The sequence below is a fragment of the Acartia tonsa genome, chromosome 9 (genome assembly GCF_053477335.1).
Source record: "Acartia tonsa isolate MP-2025a chromosome 9, ASM5347733v1, whole genome shotgun sequence".
In the NCBI taxonomy this organism is placed as follows: Eukaryota; Metazoa; Arthropoda; class Copepoda; order Calanoida; family Acartiidae; genus Acartia; species Acartia tonsa.
In genome coordinates this window covers 7,527,403-7,542,494 of record NC_137268.1, presented here as the reverse complement: position 1 = coordinate 7,542,494, position 15,092 = coordinate 7,527,403, and the positions used below count along the sequence as shown (strand labels likewise).

Here is a 15,092-nt window from a genome sequence, read left to right as displayed (position 1 = left end):
CTATATATCTATCTCTCTTTTTCGCGTTCAACTCTTTACAGTGTTTTTCTAGGATCAGATAATTTTACATTCATAAAACCATAAGCTTGCAGATGGGGGATGTACAGGGTTTTCAACACTCCCCTGATAATTAAAATTAAGTTCCCCTGTCTTTCCCCTTTTTTATCACATCAATGACCCCCTTCCCCCACCCTTGATGAAACACTGTACACGCCACTGTATATAACCCACATTTGAAAAGAAATACCCACATAAAAAATCTCACTCACACACAGACATACACAGAAACACACATACCCACACAAACACACACAGACACACACACAAATAACACACGTGTGCGCACAGAAAGAAAAGAATAATACAGAATCCTAATGGATATAGAATACGTGGATATATTGACAGGGGAAAATATTTGTAGTCAATTATGGACTTCATTTATTAGACAGTTCGTTAATCCAGTAGGATGGAGGGGGGTGAAGTTAAAGGGATGTATTTATTGATGATTTAGTCAGCTACGAGTTTCACTTTAAAAAACTACATGAAAATCTGGTGTAACATCCAAGTAATAATATATTGATTATAATACATAATAATGCTTGTTTTCTTAATCTTTCAATGCTCAATTGTTAGTAGGGAAGCAACTCTATAAGAAGGCTGTGTGTGTACGTCTGTCAATTTCATGCATTTCCGTTTGGCTGTTCTTCTACAGTTGTTTGCAAAATGATTATTACTTACTTTTTTATTGCCGAAGTTTCGGAAAATTAGCAATTGAAAGTGTAATGTGTATAGTAATTTATTCAACATACATTTTTTTCGAAAATTCTCTTTTTTACTGCATAATGGACGTAGAATATAGGGGAAAATTGTCGTCAATTTAGGTTACTAACAAAAAAACTAATTTATTGGTCAGTTCATCGAATATAAGGTTGGGAGGGGATAAAGGAGGTGGATGGAGGGTATCATTATTTTAGCCTGCTGTAAGTTTCACTTTATTAGAGTACGTAAAAATCTGTTGTAACAAGTAACAATTTATCCATTTCTCTATTTTACTGCATTTAATATTTTAAAATATCGGTATCTTGTTATTGTTGCACTACTTGTGGACTGATTCGTTCTTGTTGATTATTTGACAATAACAGTTTTTTCCGTTAAACATTATGTTAATCTAATTATATTATGTGTTAAGGGAGGGGAGAGCGAGAGAGAGAGAAAGAGAGAGAGAGAGAGAATGAGAGAGAGAGGGGGGGAAAGAGAGAGAGAGAGAGGGAGAGAGATAAAGGGAGAGAGAGAGAGATAAGGGTGGTTTGACAATATTGAATTATGTTTATTCGAATCCGCAAATAAATTATTCCGCAAATATCTAAGTAACATAATATTCGATATATAATTAATTAGATGCTTCACCAGATTTTTAATCACTCTAATAAAGAGATACTCACAGCTGGCTAAAATAACGATACCCCAGATCCGCCCCTTATACCACTCCCCTCCCCTCATGCTGGAAGAACGAGCTGACCAACAAATGAGGTTCATATTAGATAACTAAATCAAAGACAAATTTTCTTCTGTCAATATATCCATGTATGCTATATCCTTAGAATAATTTTGCACATTCTCAAAAATATTAATGTTTAGGGGATTCCAATTGTGAATGGTCATATTATTTGTTCTGGTAATTTTAGGTCCTTTTGTGTAAATATTTAAACACAGTTTATGTAAAATGTAACTTAAGCCAAATTCGTGTATAGGTCATTGAGTAATGTAATATAGAGTAGCTTAATTCAGACGCGTTCACAGGATTTTGAATGGTTGGGGAAGGGCTTCAATGATAATTTTGGGAAGTCAATCCCACCCACCTCCTTAAATATTGCTTTAAATTATTTCTTTTTATTTAACAATGTTTCAAAACCTTACTAAGAAAAAAGACTATTTTGCTAATTTCTCTATATAGAAGCTTACAACCATTCAAAGACTTAATCCTAAAATAAGCTAGATTAAAAACATTACTGGAGCTATGTAAAGCTTACCTAAAAAAGATAGACAACTCAACCGATTTAATATATAAGTTATTGAGATCTTAAGCTTTACTATCCTTATAATAAAGTAACAGGATGTGTGTTTGTCTGTCTGTTTTTCTGTTTGTTTGTGCGAAGGATCTCGCTAACCGCTGAACAGATCGGGTTCTCCTTAACAGGATAGCTTCTAATAGGTCCTGGGAAGGTTTATAACTATTTTGGGGGAGGGTACCACCACCCTCCCAAGAGAAATCGCCTCTAGAAAAATCCCCCCCCCCCATTTAATTTTTTTTAACTAAAATTAAAAATAAGGGGTGGAGCACCTCCCCCCCCCCAAAAAAAAAATTGTTTTACTTTTTCTTTTAAAATCTAAAATAATAAATTGGGTTATCAAATTCGACTCTCCCCTCCTCAAGTACCCCTAGATGCCTCTAGGGGGCATAGCCGCTAGTTTTATATATTAGGATATTTGTTTTACTTTTAACAACAGTCTTTAATAAGATATATAGCTATTTTAAATTTTTAAATAAAAATAAAATTAACATAATTTACCAATTTTATATTTCTATTCTGTTATTTATTAATCAAAATTATCTTTCCACCTGATTTCATTTTCCATACCCTCTCTTTATTTACTCATTATTTCTCTCTCTTTTTTTTCCTTTTTCCCCTTTTCCATGTCTCTCCCCACCCCCTTTATCCCATTATCTTCTATTTGGCCAATGGATTTATTATTACTTGGATCCTACACCAGATTATCATGTACTCTAATAAAGTCAAACTTGAAGCTGGCTAAAATAACGATCCTTCCCCCATCCATCAACTCCCCAACTACTGGATGAACTTACTGACCAATAAGAGAAGACCATGTTTGTAACCTAAATTGACGACAATTTTTACCCTGTAATAATATCCATTATTTTCTACATCCATTATTTGGCCAAGTAGATGTGCAGCAATTATAAAATCTACCCTCTTCCCAATTGTGTGTGTGTGATTGTGGACGTATGTGTGTGTGTGTATGTGTGTTTTAAGGTCTGTTTGTGTGTTATACCACCAATTTCCCCCAATTTGATGTTTAATCCTTGTCAAGAAATGACCTAAGGCACTTTTTCTCCCCTTAATTTTAACTTTGATATGAACATTACACCCTCCCCCCTCCCTACTTTGTATTTCCCCCCTTCTTTTTTCCCTTTTCTCTTATTTCCAATATAGGACAACAATAACAGGTGGCTTGTGTTCAAACCTATCCCCCACCCTCTCCTGAATCTTCCCTTCCTAAGGGCTTTATTAAATGATTTTCCGCGGGAAACATTCCTATTGGTCGTTACATATGGCCTATCTCCCCTCCCATTGGCTGTGCGTAGTAGGGGCAGAAGATTTTAGCGGCATTGTCCGCACGGTTCAGTTCAACCGGCTTTTATCGCGCGAAACACGGACAGGCGGGTAATTTGATGTTATTGACCGTGGCTGTGGCGTGAGAGATGAATTCTCGCGTGGACGATGGACCTTGTGACGTGTGCCTAGGCCGTGTCGTGCACTGTCCACTTGCCCCGTAATCATTATAAGGGTGGGAGAAATTAGGGGATGGGGTTTTTGATTTGATGAGATTTCACAGAGTTGCTCATTATACTTGAGAAGAAGTTTAGGCAGTAGTTTAGAAATCGCCACCGTGTAGCATTGTTGTCGAACATCATAAGCCTTTAATGCTTTAGGCTTGCAGTGAATTTAAGTTATAAACTTATACAGAATACAAACATTACAAAAAGTTAAAATGGAAAGTTTAGACAATCCTAGCCAGGATTTACAAGAACTTAGTTTCCGTGTGTCAAAGCTCCGAGTCTCCTTGCGGATGAAGCGACGTCGTAGCACAGTTAGCACAGCTTCCACAGACTCTAGTAATACCACAGAAACGGCCAGTAGTGTAGATAACACCCGGCTGCAGGTGCCGGTCGGGCCGGATTCAGCCGGTTCTGTTCTGTCCAGCTCAAGTTTTCGCAGCCGCCTGTCCAGCCATTCGAGTGTCTGCAGCACAGACTCTGGTTTTCTGTCAGCCCGGTCCAGATCCCGTGTAGGATCTTCATCAAGTGCCACTGGTGGTACTCCAGTTGGATGTCAGTCGCGGCCAAGACTTGGATCCGCCAGCAGTACAGCCTCGTCCAGCAGCCGCACGTCTGGATCTATACTGCACAGAATTGCCAAGTCCCACGGGGAAAAGGCCACAAAAAATGCGGATTCTGAATTCAGCATGGTGTACTACAGACCACGCAGTTCTACATTCACATCATCATCAACATCACGTGGTGTAGCAAGATCAGTTTCCAACGCAAGCTCAGTGTCTATCTCAAGCACTGGATCCAGAAACCGGTCACTATCTGTTTCTTCTGCAACTGCAGATTACGCCGAGGTCTACTCCATGGTAGATCCGTTTGACGAAGAAGAGGATGAGACAACCGCCATTCCGCCGCCGCTGCCGCCCCGCTGTGCCCGCCTCCGGGCCCCGGCCCTGCCGCCATACCCCTCATCTGCCGTTACACTTGTTCAAAACATATCAGAATCTATATTATGCTGACAAAAAATCTACAAGGTTTCGTGAATTTTCTGTAAATAATATTTTTACAGATTTTTTCAAATGAATTTTGCGGAATTTTTTGCAGATATTTTTGGTGCTAATAAAAGTTACCAATTGAACACTTTCCCTCCGAAACGAAAATAATTTCTCTGTGCTCTTGTCAGATCTTGTCATTTCTTATTCCAAGACATATGATCTTCCATTTTAAATTGTTATTAAAAAGTATAAAAAATTATTAGTTATTATTATGTATAATGTATATCTATGAATTATTAAAAATAAAATCTTGTCTGCTTTGTCTTAAATAATTGTCAAATGTATTTTTGTAACTCTTTTTATATATGTTTAGAAATAGAAATATATTTTTGAATCTTAAACATTAAACAATGCTTTTTGTTAGATTACATTTTTTTACAAGGATATAATATTCATTAGTAGCGAAGCGAATATTATCTTAAAAAGTAGCTCAGAAATGATAAAACTAAAAGCATAAAGGTGTAAAAAGAAACGAGAAACTCTAATACAGGAATAAAATTTTATCAGTGTTAGTTAGCCGCTATAAGGTTTACTTTTATATAGTACATGAAAATCAGGTGTAAGATCCAAGTAATAATAAACCTAGCATGAAACTGCTATGGTTATTTGTTTGTTAGTTAAGATCTCAGTAACCCTTCAAGCGATTATATTCTTTCTTCATTTTAAGGATGCGTTTCACAAATCTAAGGATTGGTATGGTTTTAGGCTTTTTTCCTTCGAAAACAGATAAAGAAAGAAAATTATGACAGATATAATATGTAAGTAGCGCAGAAATAATAATTAAAAATCTAAATGATGCAAAAAGAACGACAAACTAATTCAACTCTTATTTACCACTTTCAAGGAAGCTTTGTAACTATCTTGTGTATCTTTATCTATTTAGAGGGCGGTTTAAAACACCTTCCATGAGTGAAATAAATAATTACTCAATTCATACATAAATCTTCAGCAAACATTAGAACAATATTGGGATAATTTTTTCGGGAGGGTGAAGTTATCCTTACTAAAAATATGTAAAATAAACTCTCCGAGACATTTGGGAGGCTTCAATGTAAAGGAGATCCATAACGATCAAACAGTTATTGAGATCTTAAGTTATTTGTTGTGTAAGCTATATATTTATAGAATTTTTGGGAGAAAAAAATCAACAACAAAAGCCCAATACTAATTATTGTTTTTGTTAAAATTTCCAACAGCAGTTGAACAACATGTTGAATTTCAATGAAACAAAAAAAATTGTCATTTTTGCGAATTATGCAATTATGTTTGGTATGGTGGTACATCACAGGGATGAAGGGGACATTGCATTGTAATTTATTCTAGCACCCAAGATTATACAAACACATTAGATAATTAGATGGTTTGGGTACCATTATCAATAATGAATCAAATTTTTTTGTTTAAAACTTTTGAACTTAGTAATAGTGTCTAACTTTTTATCTTTGTGACGTTTCAAAAATCCATCTCTTTTTTAAGGGTTTCCTTTCTCATCTCCCCTCTCATCCTTCGATTTTTGTTACGTCACAAAAATAAAAAGTTAGACACTATTACTAGGTTCTTAATAAAAAAGATATTTTTTATTATCATCATATGGGATGCATATCAATTTATCTTCCATTGTCTTATCCCTTAATATCACTGGTACCATGGCTCTAAAGGGATAAGAAAATGGCCAATGAATTGATGAACATCCTTAATAATTATACACAAAACTACCCCTTCTGTAGATTACAATAAGTGGTTGAAACAAGGGGGGGGGGAAGTTCTGACACTTTTGCGTAAACAGTGATTATAGGCTTTGTCTTTGGAGTGAGAGGATAGGTTATTTGACAAAAAAGTTTCCTTTTGGGATGTAGTTTTCCTATTTTTAAAAAAAATTTGGATTCGGCCTCCAGGTTCCGGTACTCCAGGCCTCCAGGTGGATTCTGGACAGGTAACAAAAAAATTTCAAGTTAGAACAAAACTTATTTAACAAAAGTTGCTACTTTATGGATGGTATGAACTAATTTGAAGAAAATTTTGAAATCGGGCTCCAGGTTCAGGTACTGCAGGCCTCCAGGTGGATCCTGGACAGGTAAAAATTGAAAATTTTTACTTCAAAAGTTAGAACAAAACTTATTTAACAAAAGTGGCTTCTTTATAGATGGTATTAACTAATTTGAAGAAAATTTTGAAATCGGGCTCCAGGTTCAGGTACTGCAGGCCTCCAGGTAGATCCTGGACAGGTAAAAATTGAATTTTTTTACTTTAAAAGTTAGAACAAAACTTATTTAACAAAAGTGGCTTCTGTATGGATGGTAGGAACTAATTTGAAGAAAATTTTAAAATCGGGCTCCAGGTCAAGGTACTGCAGGCCTCCAGATGGATCCTGGACAGGTAAAAATTGAAAATTTTTAGTTTAAAAGTTAAAACAAAACTTATTTAACATAAGTAGCTTTTTTATAGATGGTATTAACTAATTTGAAGAAAATTTTGAAATCGGGCTCCAGGTTCAGGTACTGCAGGCCTCCAGGTGGATCCTGGACAGGTAAAAACTGAAAATTTTTACTTTAAAATTTAAAACAAAACTTATTTAACAAAAGTAGCTTCTTTAAAGATGGTATTAACTAATTTGAAGAAAATTTTGAAATCGGGCTCCAGGTTCAGGTACTGCAGGCCTCCAGGTAGATCCTGGACAGGTAAAAATTGAATTTTTTTACTTTAAAAGTTAGAACAAAACTTATTTAACAAAAGTGGCTTCTGTATGGATGGTAGGAACTAATTTGAAGAAAATTTTAAAATCGGGCTCCAGGTCAAGGTACTGCAGGCCTCCAGATGGTCCCTGGACAGGTTAAAAACTGAAATTTTTTTCTATTTAAAGTTAGAACAAAACTTATTTAACAAAAGTTGATACTTTATGGATGGTATGAACTAATTTGAAGAAAATTTTGAAATCGGGCTCCAGGTTCAGGTACTGCAGGCCTCCAGGTGGATCCTGGACAGGTAAAAATTGAAAATTTTTACTTTAAAAGTTAGAACAAAACTTATTTAACAAAAGTGGCTTCTTTATAGATGGTATTAACTAATTTGAAGAAAATTTTGAAATCGGGCTCTAGGTTCAGGTACTGCAGGCCTCCAGGTGGATCCTGGACAGGTAAAAATTGAAAATTTTTAGTTTAAAAGTTAAAACAAAACTTATTTAACATAAGTAGCTTTTTTATAGATGGTATTAACTAATTTGAAGAAAATTTTGAAATCGGGCTCCAGGTTCAGGTACTGCAGGCCTCCAGGTGGATCCTGGACAGGTAAAAACTGAAAATTTTTACTTTAAAATTTAAAACAAAACTTATTTAACAAAAGTAGCTTCTTTAAAGATGGTATTAACTAATTTGAAGAAAATTTTGAAATCGGGCTCCAGGTTCAGGTACTGCAGGCCTCCAGGTAGATCCTGGACAGGTAAAAATTGAATTTTTTTACTTTAAAAGTTAGAACAAAACTTATTAAACAAAAGTGGCTTCTGTATGGATGGTAGGAACTAATTTGAAGAAAATTTTAAAATCGGGCTCCAGGTCAAGGTACTGCAGGCCTCCAGATGGTCCCTGGACAGGTTAAAAACTGAAATTTTTTTCTATTTAAAGTTAGAACAAAACTTATTTAACAAAAGTTGATACTTTATGGATGGTATTAACTAATTTTTAAAAAAAATTGAAATTGGGCTCCAGGTATAGGTACTGCAGGCCTCCAAGTGGATCCTGGACGGGTAAAAATTGAAAATTCTACTTTAAAAGTTAGAACAAAACTTATTTAACAAAAGTAGCTTCTTTATAGATGGTATTAACTAATTTGAAGAAAATTTTGAAATCGGGCTCCAGGTTCAGGTTCTGCAGGTCTCCAGGTGGATCCTGGACAGGTAAAAATTAAAAATTTTTAGTTTAAAAGTTAGAACAAAACTTATTTAACAAAAGTAGCTTCTTTATAGATGGTATTAACTAATTTGAAGAAAATTTTGAAATCGGGCTCCAGGTTCAGGTACTGCAGGCCTCCAGGTGGATCCTGGACAGGTAAAAATTGAAATTTTTTACTTTAAAAGTTAGAACAAAACTTATTTAACAAAAGTGGTTTCTTTATGGATGGTAGGAAATTATTTACTATTTAATTTAAGACAAAATTTATTTAACAAAAGTTGTTAATTTTTAGCTAGTATAACCTAATTTGAAGAAAAAGACGAAATCAAGTTTTGTTCTAACTTTTAAAGTAAAAAATTTCAATTTTTACCTGTCCAGGATCTACCTGGAGGCCTGCAGTACCTATACCTGGAGCCCGATTTCAAAATTTTCTTTAAATTAGTTAATACCATCTATAAAGAAGCTACTTTTGTTAAATAAGTTTTGTTTTAACTTTTAAAGTAAAACAATTCAATTTTTACCTGTCCAAGATCTACCTGGAGGCCTGCAGTACCTGAACCTGGAGCCCAATTTCAAAATTTTCTTTAGATTAGTTAATACCATCCATTAAGTATCAATTTTTGTTAAATAAGTTTTGTTCTAACTTTAATAGAATTTTTTTTCAGTTTTTACCTGTCCAGGATCCACCTGGAGGCGTGCAGTACCTGAACCTGGAGCCTGATTTCAAAATTTTCTTCAAATTAGTTAATACCATCCATGAAGTATCAACTTTTGTTAAATAAGTTTTGTTATAACTTTAATAGAAAAAATTTTCAGTTTTTACCTGTCCAGGATCCACCTGGAGGCCTGCAGTACCTGGACCTGGAGCCCGATTTCAAAATTTTTTTCAAATTAGTTCCTACCATCCATAAAGAAGCATTTTTTGTTAAATAAGTTTTGTTCCAACTTTTAAACTAAAAATTTTCAATTTTTACCTGTCCAGGATCCACCTGGAGGCCTGCAATACCTGAACCTGGAGCCCGATTTCAAAATTTTCTTAAATTAGTTAATACCATCATTAAAGAAGCTACTTTTGTTAAATAAGTTTTGTTTTAACTTTTAAACTAAAAATTTTCAATTTTTACCTGTCCAGGATCCACCTGGAGACCTGCAGAACCTGAACCTGGAGCCCGATTCCAAAATTTTCTTCAAATTAGTTTATACCATCTATAAAGAAGCCACTTTTGTTAAATAAGTTTTGTTCTAACTTTTAAAGTAAAAATTTTCAATTTTTACCTGTCCAGGATCCACCTGGAGGCCTGCAGTACCTGAAACTGGAGCCCGATTTCAAAATTTTCTTCAAATTTGTTCATACCATCCATAAAGTAGCAACTTTTGTTAAATAAGTTTTGTTCTAACTTGAAATTTTTTTTGTTACCTGTCCAGAATCCACCTGGAGGCCTGGAGTACCGGAACCTGGAGGCCGAATCCAAAATTTTTTTTAAAATAGGAAAACTACATCCCAAAAGGAAACTTTTTTGTCAAATAACCTATCCTCTCACTCCAAAGACAAAGCCTATAATCACTGTTTACGCAAAAGTGTCAGAACTTCCCCCCCCCTTGGACACTCAACTGTTTGGTCCAACTAATCAAAATTCATAAAAGTCTCCAAAGTTGTTGAGCCAACGAATATGAAAACTTTGGGGACTAGTGTAATAAACAGCCCATTGTCCCCTCCCTCCCTGCCTGCACGGGTTCATATTTATGTGTAGTAATTATTACCTCTAACTTGATAGCCATCTCTAGAAAGTTTTTACTTCATTTTCTGACTAAATATTATTAAACAAGCACGAATTTGTCCAGTAGTTGCCACGTTTTTAAACAAATTAAATAATGTAATGATTTATAAGGCACTATAATGGATTTAGAATATACGTGAATATTATGACAGGAGAAAAATTGTCATCAAATTATTAAATTAAGTAATAATAAATCCATTGACACTATTTACTTGACTTTTTAACTTTAACATTGAAATTGGAAAGACCAGCCTTTACCTTTTTTACCCCTGGTTAATCGATGTGTACGCCACTGGTAAGGACCATTTTAGGACACTATTGAAGACCTACAGACAAGAAGGACTTGTAGAGTAGGTATGCCACGAATAATTATCGTATCAATCAAGATCTTTGCTTGAAAATTTCAATATATACAAATATCCAACAGATTATATTTTTTCACAGGAATATAACGTATGGGGGGTTTGCGCAAATTTGTTGATAGCTGTCATGAATGTGTTTGAATTTACCTCACCTCGTCATAATAGAGACGTAAAATATTGTATTACAGACTATTTTCCACGAATAATAAAATAGAAATCATAAAATCAAGATCAGTTTCGCTTGCCTTGGCCTTCGGTTTTAATCTTATAACTTTTTATTTTAATATCTGCGGAAAGCTGTCTATATTACAATGTTGTAATACCTACCTAAGATAGTAAACACTTTTAGATAAAGGTCGTATAAACAAGGGCTACTCAATAATTCTAATTAAAAAGTTTAAGACTCAAACTGTTTGTTTTTGCTTTTATGCTGAAGATTGCTAGTCAGTCTGTTAATTAAGATCTGTAGAACGGTTAAATGTACAATTTGCAGTGTTATTGGTACTGGCAGTTTTCAAGCTTTTTGAAATGAGAGAGGGGGGGAAAGGTCAATAAATCTAATAAAATGTCCCCACAATTATATTTTTCAGGAGTCCTAAGCCCTTTAATTTGTGAACCTTTGTCCACATGGTTGGTGGAAACATGTATGAACATGTTCTCGCAGACTAGGGAGTAGACGGACCCCCATGGTATGAGTAAGCCCTATGGGGTGCCAGAACAAAACAACCAACTAAGTTGTAGAATTAGCAAAGTAGAAAAAGAATAATATCAATTCAGTGATAATCATAAAAGTAAAGTTGTTGAGTCCAAAAAAACAAAAATATTTTGTAAAAAGTAAAAATAGCAGTTTCAGTCAAACAAACTTTGATTGGTTGGTACATGCTAGATATATAGTTGGCTGGTGTTTGATACTTAGATTTCATATTGACAGATTACTTGACTAATATCCTAAATTATAAAGTAGCTTCGCTACTTATTTTGATGTTTTTTATGTGTTGGTTTACATGAACAACTTCTAGATGGACAAAATCAATGCTGTTATTGACTCATTCTTTTAACTCTTTCAATAATCCAGGATCATTGTTTTTTTTAGGTCAAATCTAAGAACAGTGCTATGGCACTTGCAGATAAATTATGTTGCCTTAATTATTTGCAAACTGATTACATTTATAAGTTACTTTATTTTTAAACATATTTTTTGTCAGAATTAACTACAGTAACAGATCAATAAAAGCCTATTTGAGGGGAGCGGTAATAGTTGACAAATTATCGATATGCCAATATTCTAATGAAATAATTGTCGAATAAATGTTATAATATAAAAGTGGTAATGATTGAGATATAAAAATGATCAAAATTGAGTGCTTTTTTCTTAATGGTTTTAAAAGGTACTTAATGTGAACCGATTATGATAACTAATGATTCTATGGGACATTTTAAAATCCAGGTAAAAGATTCAAGAAAGTTCACAGAAAAAAGGTTGTAGATCACATTTGTTTTTAGCCTTAGAGCGCACAAAACTTGACTTATTTCAATCATTTAACTAATCAGTTTGTCTATGCCGGAAATCACCTTTTTAAAACTTTGAATTTAAAATTGATAAAATGTTATGCAATTCAAACCATCAATAAGGGTTAAATTTAATAGAACTAGTAAACCTGTTAATATGTCCTCGCCTTAGGGCTTAACCACACGGGGATCCATTTTGACGGGGGGGGGGGGAGTTGCCAGTGGAACCCCTACCGTGTGTGATCTTGTGATCTATGCACTGAAGAGTAAGGAGAATCGATATATTATTACTTGGATGTTGCACCAGATTTTCATTTACTCTGATAATGTCAATGGCAGCTGGTTAGCACGACGATACCCTCCATCTACCCCGTTACCCTCACTCCTACTGTATGAACGACCTGACCAATAAATAAGGTCCATATTGACAAGCTTTATTGAAGAGAAATTTTGCCCTGTCAATATATCCACGTATGTCCTATATCCATTGTAATGAGACTCTGTGCTGTACTATCTTATCTTTCATCCATCTTTTCAATAAACATGCATATATCCCAAAAACAGGGATATTGCATCCAAAGAAAAATAATTAACCTATATCAATGTATATATTATTCCTCGGTTGTTACACCAGATTTTCACGTTTCATTATTTTTTTTAGTATCTGTAGTTATCTCTGAAACACACGTTGATACACTAGGGACCAAATACCATAAAAACAATCAGACTAGCCTACGTTTTAGGGTTTTCTAAGTCTTACATATTTATTTTATATCTATGTGGAAATTTTCTAGTATTTGGCCTAATATGTAATATTATTATATATACTTAAAAATATTTATTTTGTTTTTTAGATTAGATATCCCCTCTTTTGCATAACAAATGTATTTAAACCTTATTTGGTAAATCTACAAGATCTTGGCGATTTCCACAACTTATTCAGCAAGGCAACTCTTTAGCTTACCCTTAAAGGTAACAAACTTTGACTTTAATTCTAATATAAAAGTAACACGATGAATTCCGCTAACCACTGTACCGATATGGTTCTCTTTACAATGTAGCTTCTTATAGGTTTTAAGAAGTGTACCACAGAGAAATTGATTCTAAAATAAGCCCCTCTCGAAAAAAATTTAAATATACTTTTTCTTTTTTTAAACTCAAATTGGAAACGATAAAGGTTTAAGTGCCCTCAGAGGTGTAAGGGCGTAGCCGCTAGTTATAAATAAACTAAAGTTTTAGATTTTTTGTAATCTTTAAGCTTTTAATAGTTATTTCTTTCATCGTATTATAAACCGCTTTCCGCGGATATAGAATTTACAATTATAATATTAAAACCAGCTTTTTTAGCCCCGAGGTGCCGAAGGCACGGGCTAAAAAACTGGTTTAATTATTTGTTTATTAGATGTATGCTGGGAGGAAGGACCTTGGACTGTAAATTACACTGGTATCCAAAGTGTTAAAACAGTTTTTCTCATTTGTTAACTGTGAAACTTTGGTGACTTTTATTAAATCCCCCCAGGACAAAATCAGTAGACAGATTCAAATTGAATAATATCCATAATGTTTCATAAGATGAGAAATCAAGATAGAAATCTCAAATCTCTCCCCTATCTCATCTATATCTCAAGAAATATCTCACAGTGTATCTGACCCAAAATCATATTGGATATAATTGGGAAGCTGAATATAAAATAGTATGGACAAACATTAAAGTAAAAGAAAGACCCTGTCCCGATTTTGTGTTTGGTCTTTGAAATCAGTTAATAGCGTAGGAAATATAAACACAGCCGAGTCCCTGAAAAAAAAGAAATCAAAAGCTATTATCCATCTGTACTTGTACATTTATTGTCTACTGGTACATTTGTCTATTTTTCGTTAAACTCCCCAACTTTTGAAACTATAATGTTTTTGACCAATTAAGATTAGGTAAGAAATAAACACACACGAAACCATAGGTCGCAAAGTCGCAGAGTGCTCCTACAATACGGACAAACAGTCCATTTTAGCCTAATTATGAGATTGCTACGCTTATTATTAAATTAAATTCAGCCATACTGAAAAATCACGTATAGCATCGTATTACAGACAATTTTCCGCGAATAATAATATAAAAATCATAAAATTAATACACAAGATTGTTAGCCCCAAGGGGACGCATTTTTCATTTCAATATCTGAATATAAAGAGATGCGATAAATAACTATTACCTGTTTTATTTCTATTTCAACTTGTGATATAAATATTTTTTTGCTGGAAATTAAACAGAAACAATGCTTTTTGTCGTTATAATGTTGGCGGATAAATTGGAGTCAAATTAGTTGTTTTCTCATAAATTTACTGTTTTGAAATATACATTTTCAAAATTGTTTGATAGTAATCTTTATATATTTCATATTTCGCCGCTTACAAAAACGCAAAGATAATCAAGTCCATGAGCAGTGTAGCAATAACAAGTAAACAGGATTATATATGAACAAATAGCAGTATACTTTTATTCAGCAAAAATATTTTGAATTGAGTGATAAAATTAGTGAATTTAAATGACAATGGGCGAAATCCCATAAACTTAGAGTTAGGGTTTTCTAAGTTTTATATATTCCTTTATATCAATGTAAGGCTAGTCTCGTATAGTCTTTGAATATACCACAAGGTCTTAATTAGTATATCTCTGAACCAAACCTTACTTAATGATATGCACGGTTATATCTTCATACGTCTTTCAGACAACCAACCCTTTGATTGCACGACCATTGTCTAGAAGTCCTAGCTGTGCCATTCAATAAGTTGCGCCTGTTCTAGGCCAAAGGCCTTTTCTCTATTCTAAATAGTTTTATCGCGCACCTGACATAGCAGCAGTGTAGAAACAATTTTTAAAGTCTTTAGATACCATTAAAGGCTGCGAAGACACTGCATAACTATACTAACATTTAAGA

The 15,092-nt window shown here is 34.0% G+C and overlaps 1 protein-coding gene across 1 annotated transcript; it reads left to right on the top strand.

The window, feature by feature from the left end:
• Positions 1-3,674: 3,674 nt before the first annotated feature.
• Positions 3,675-4,971, top strand: LOC145327712 (uncharacterized). The gene has a single exon (XM_080171268.1). The coding sequence runs from the start codon at positions 3,793-3,795 to the stop codon at positions 4,588-4,590; it is 798 nt and encodes a 265-aa protein (XP_080027394.1). The 5' UTR covers positions 3,675-3,792; the 3' UTR covers positions 4,591-4,971.
• The last annotated feature ends 10,121 nt before the right edge of the window (positions 4,972-15,092 follow it).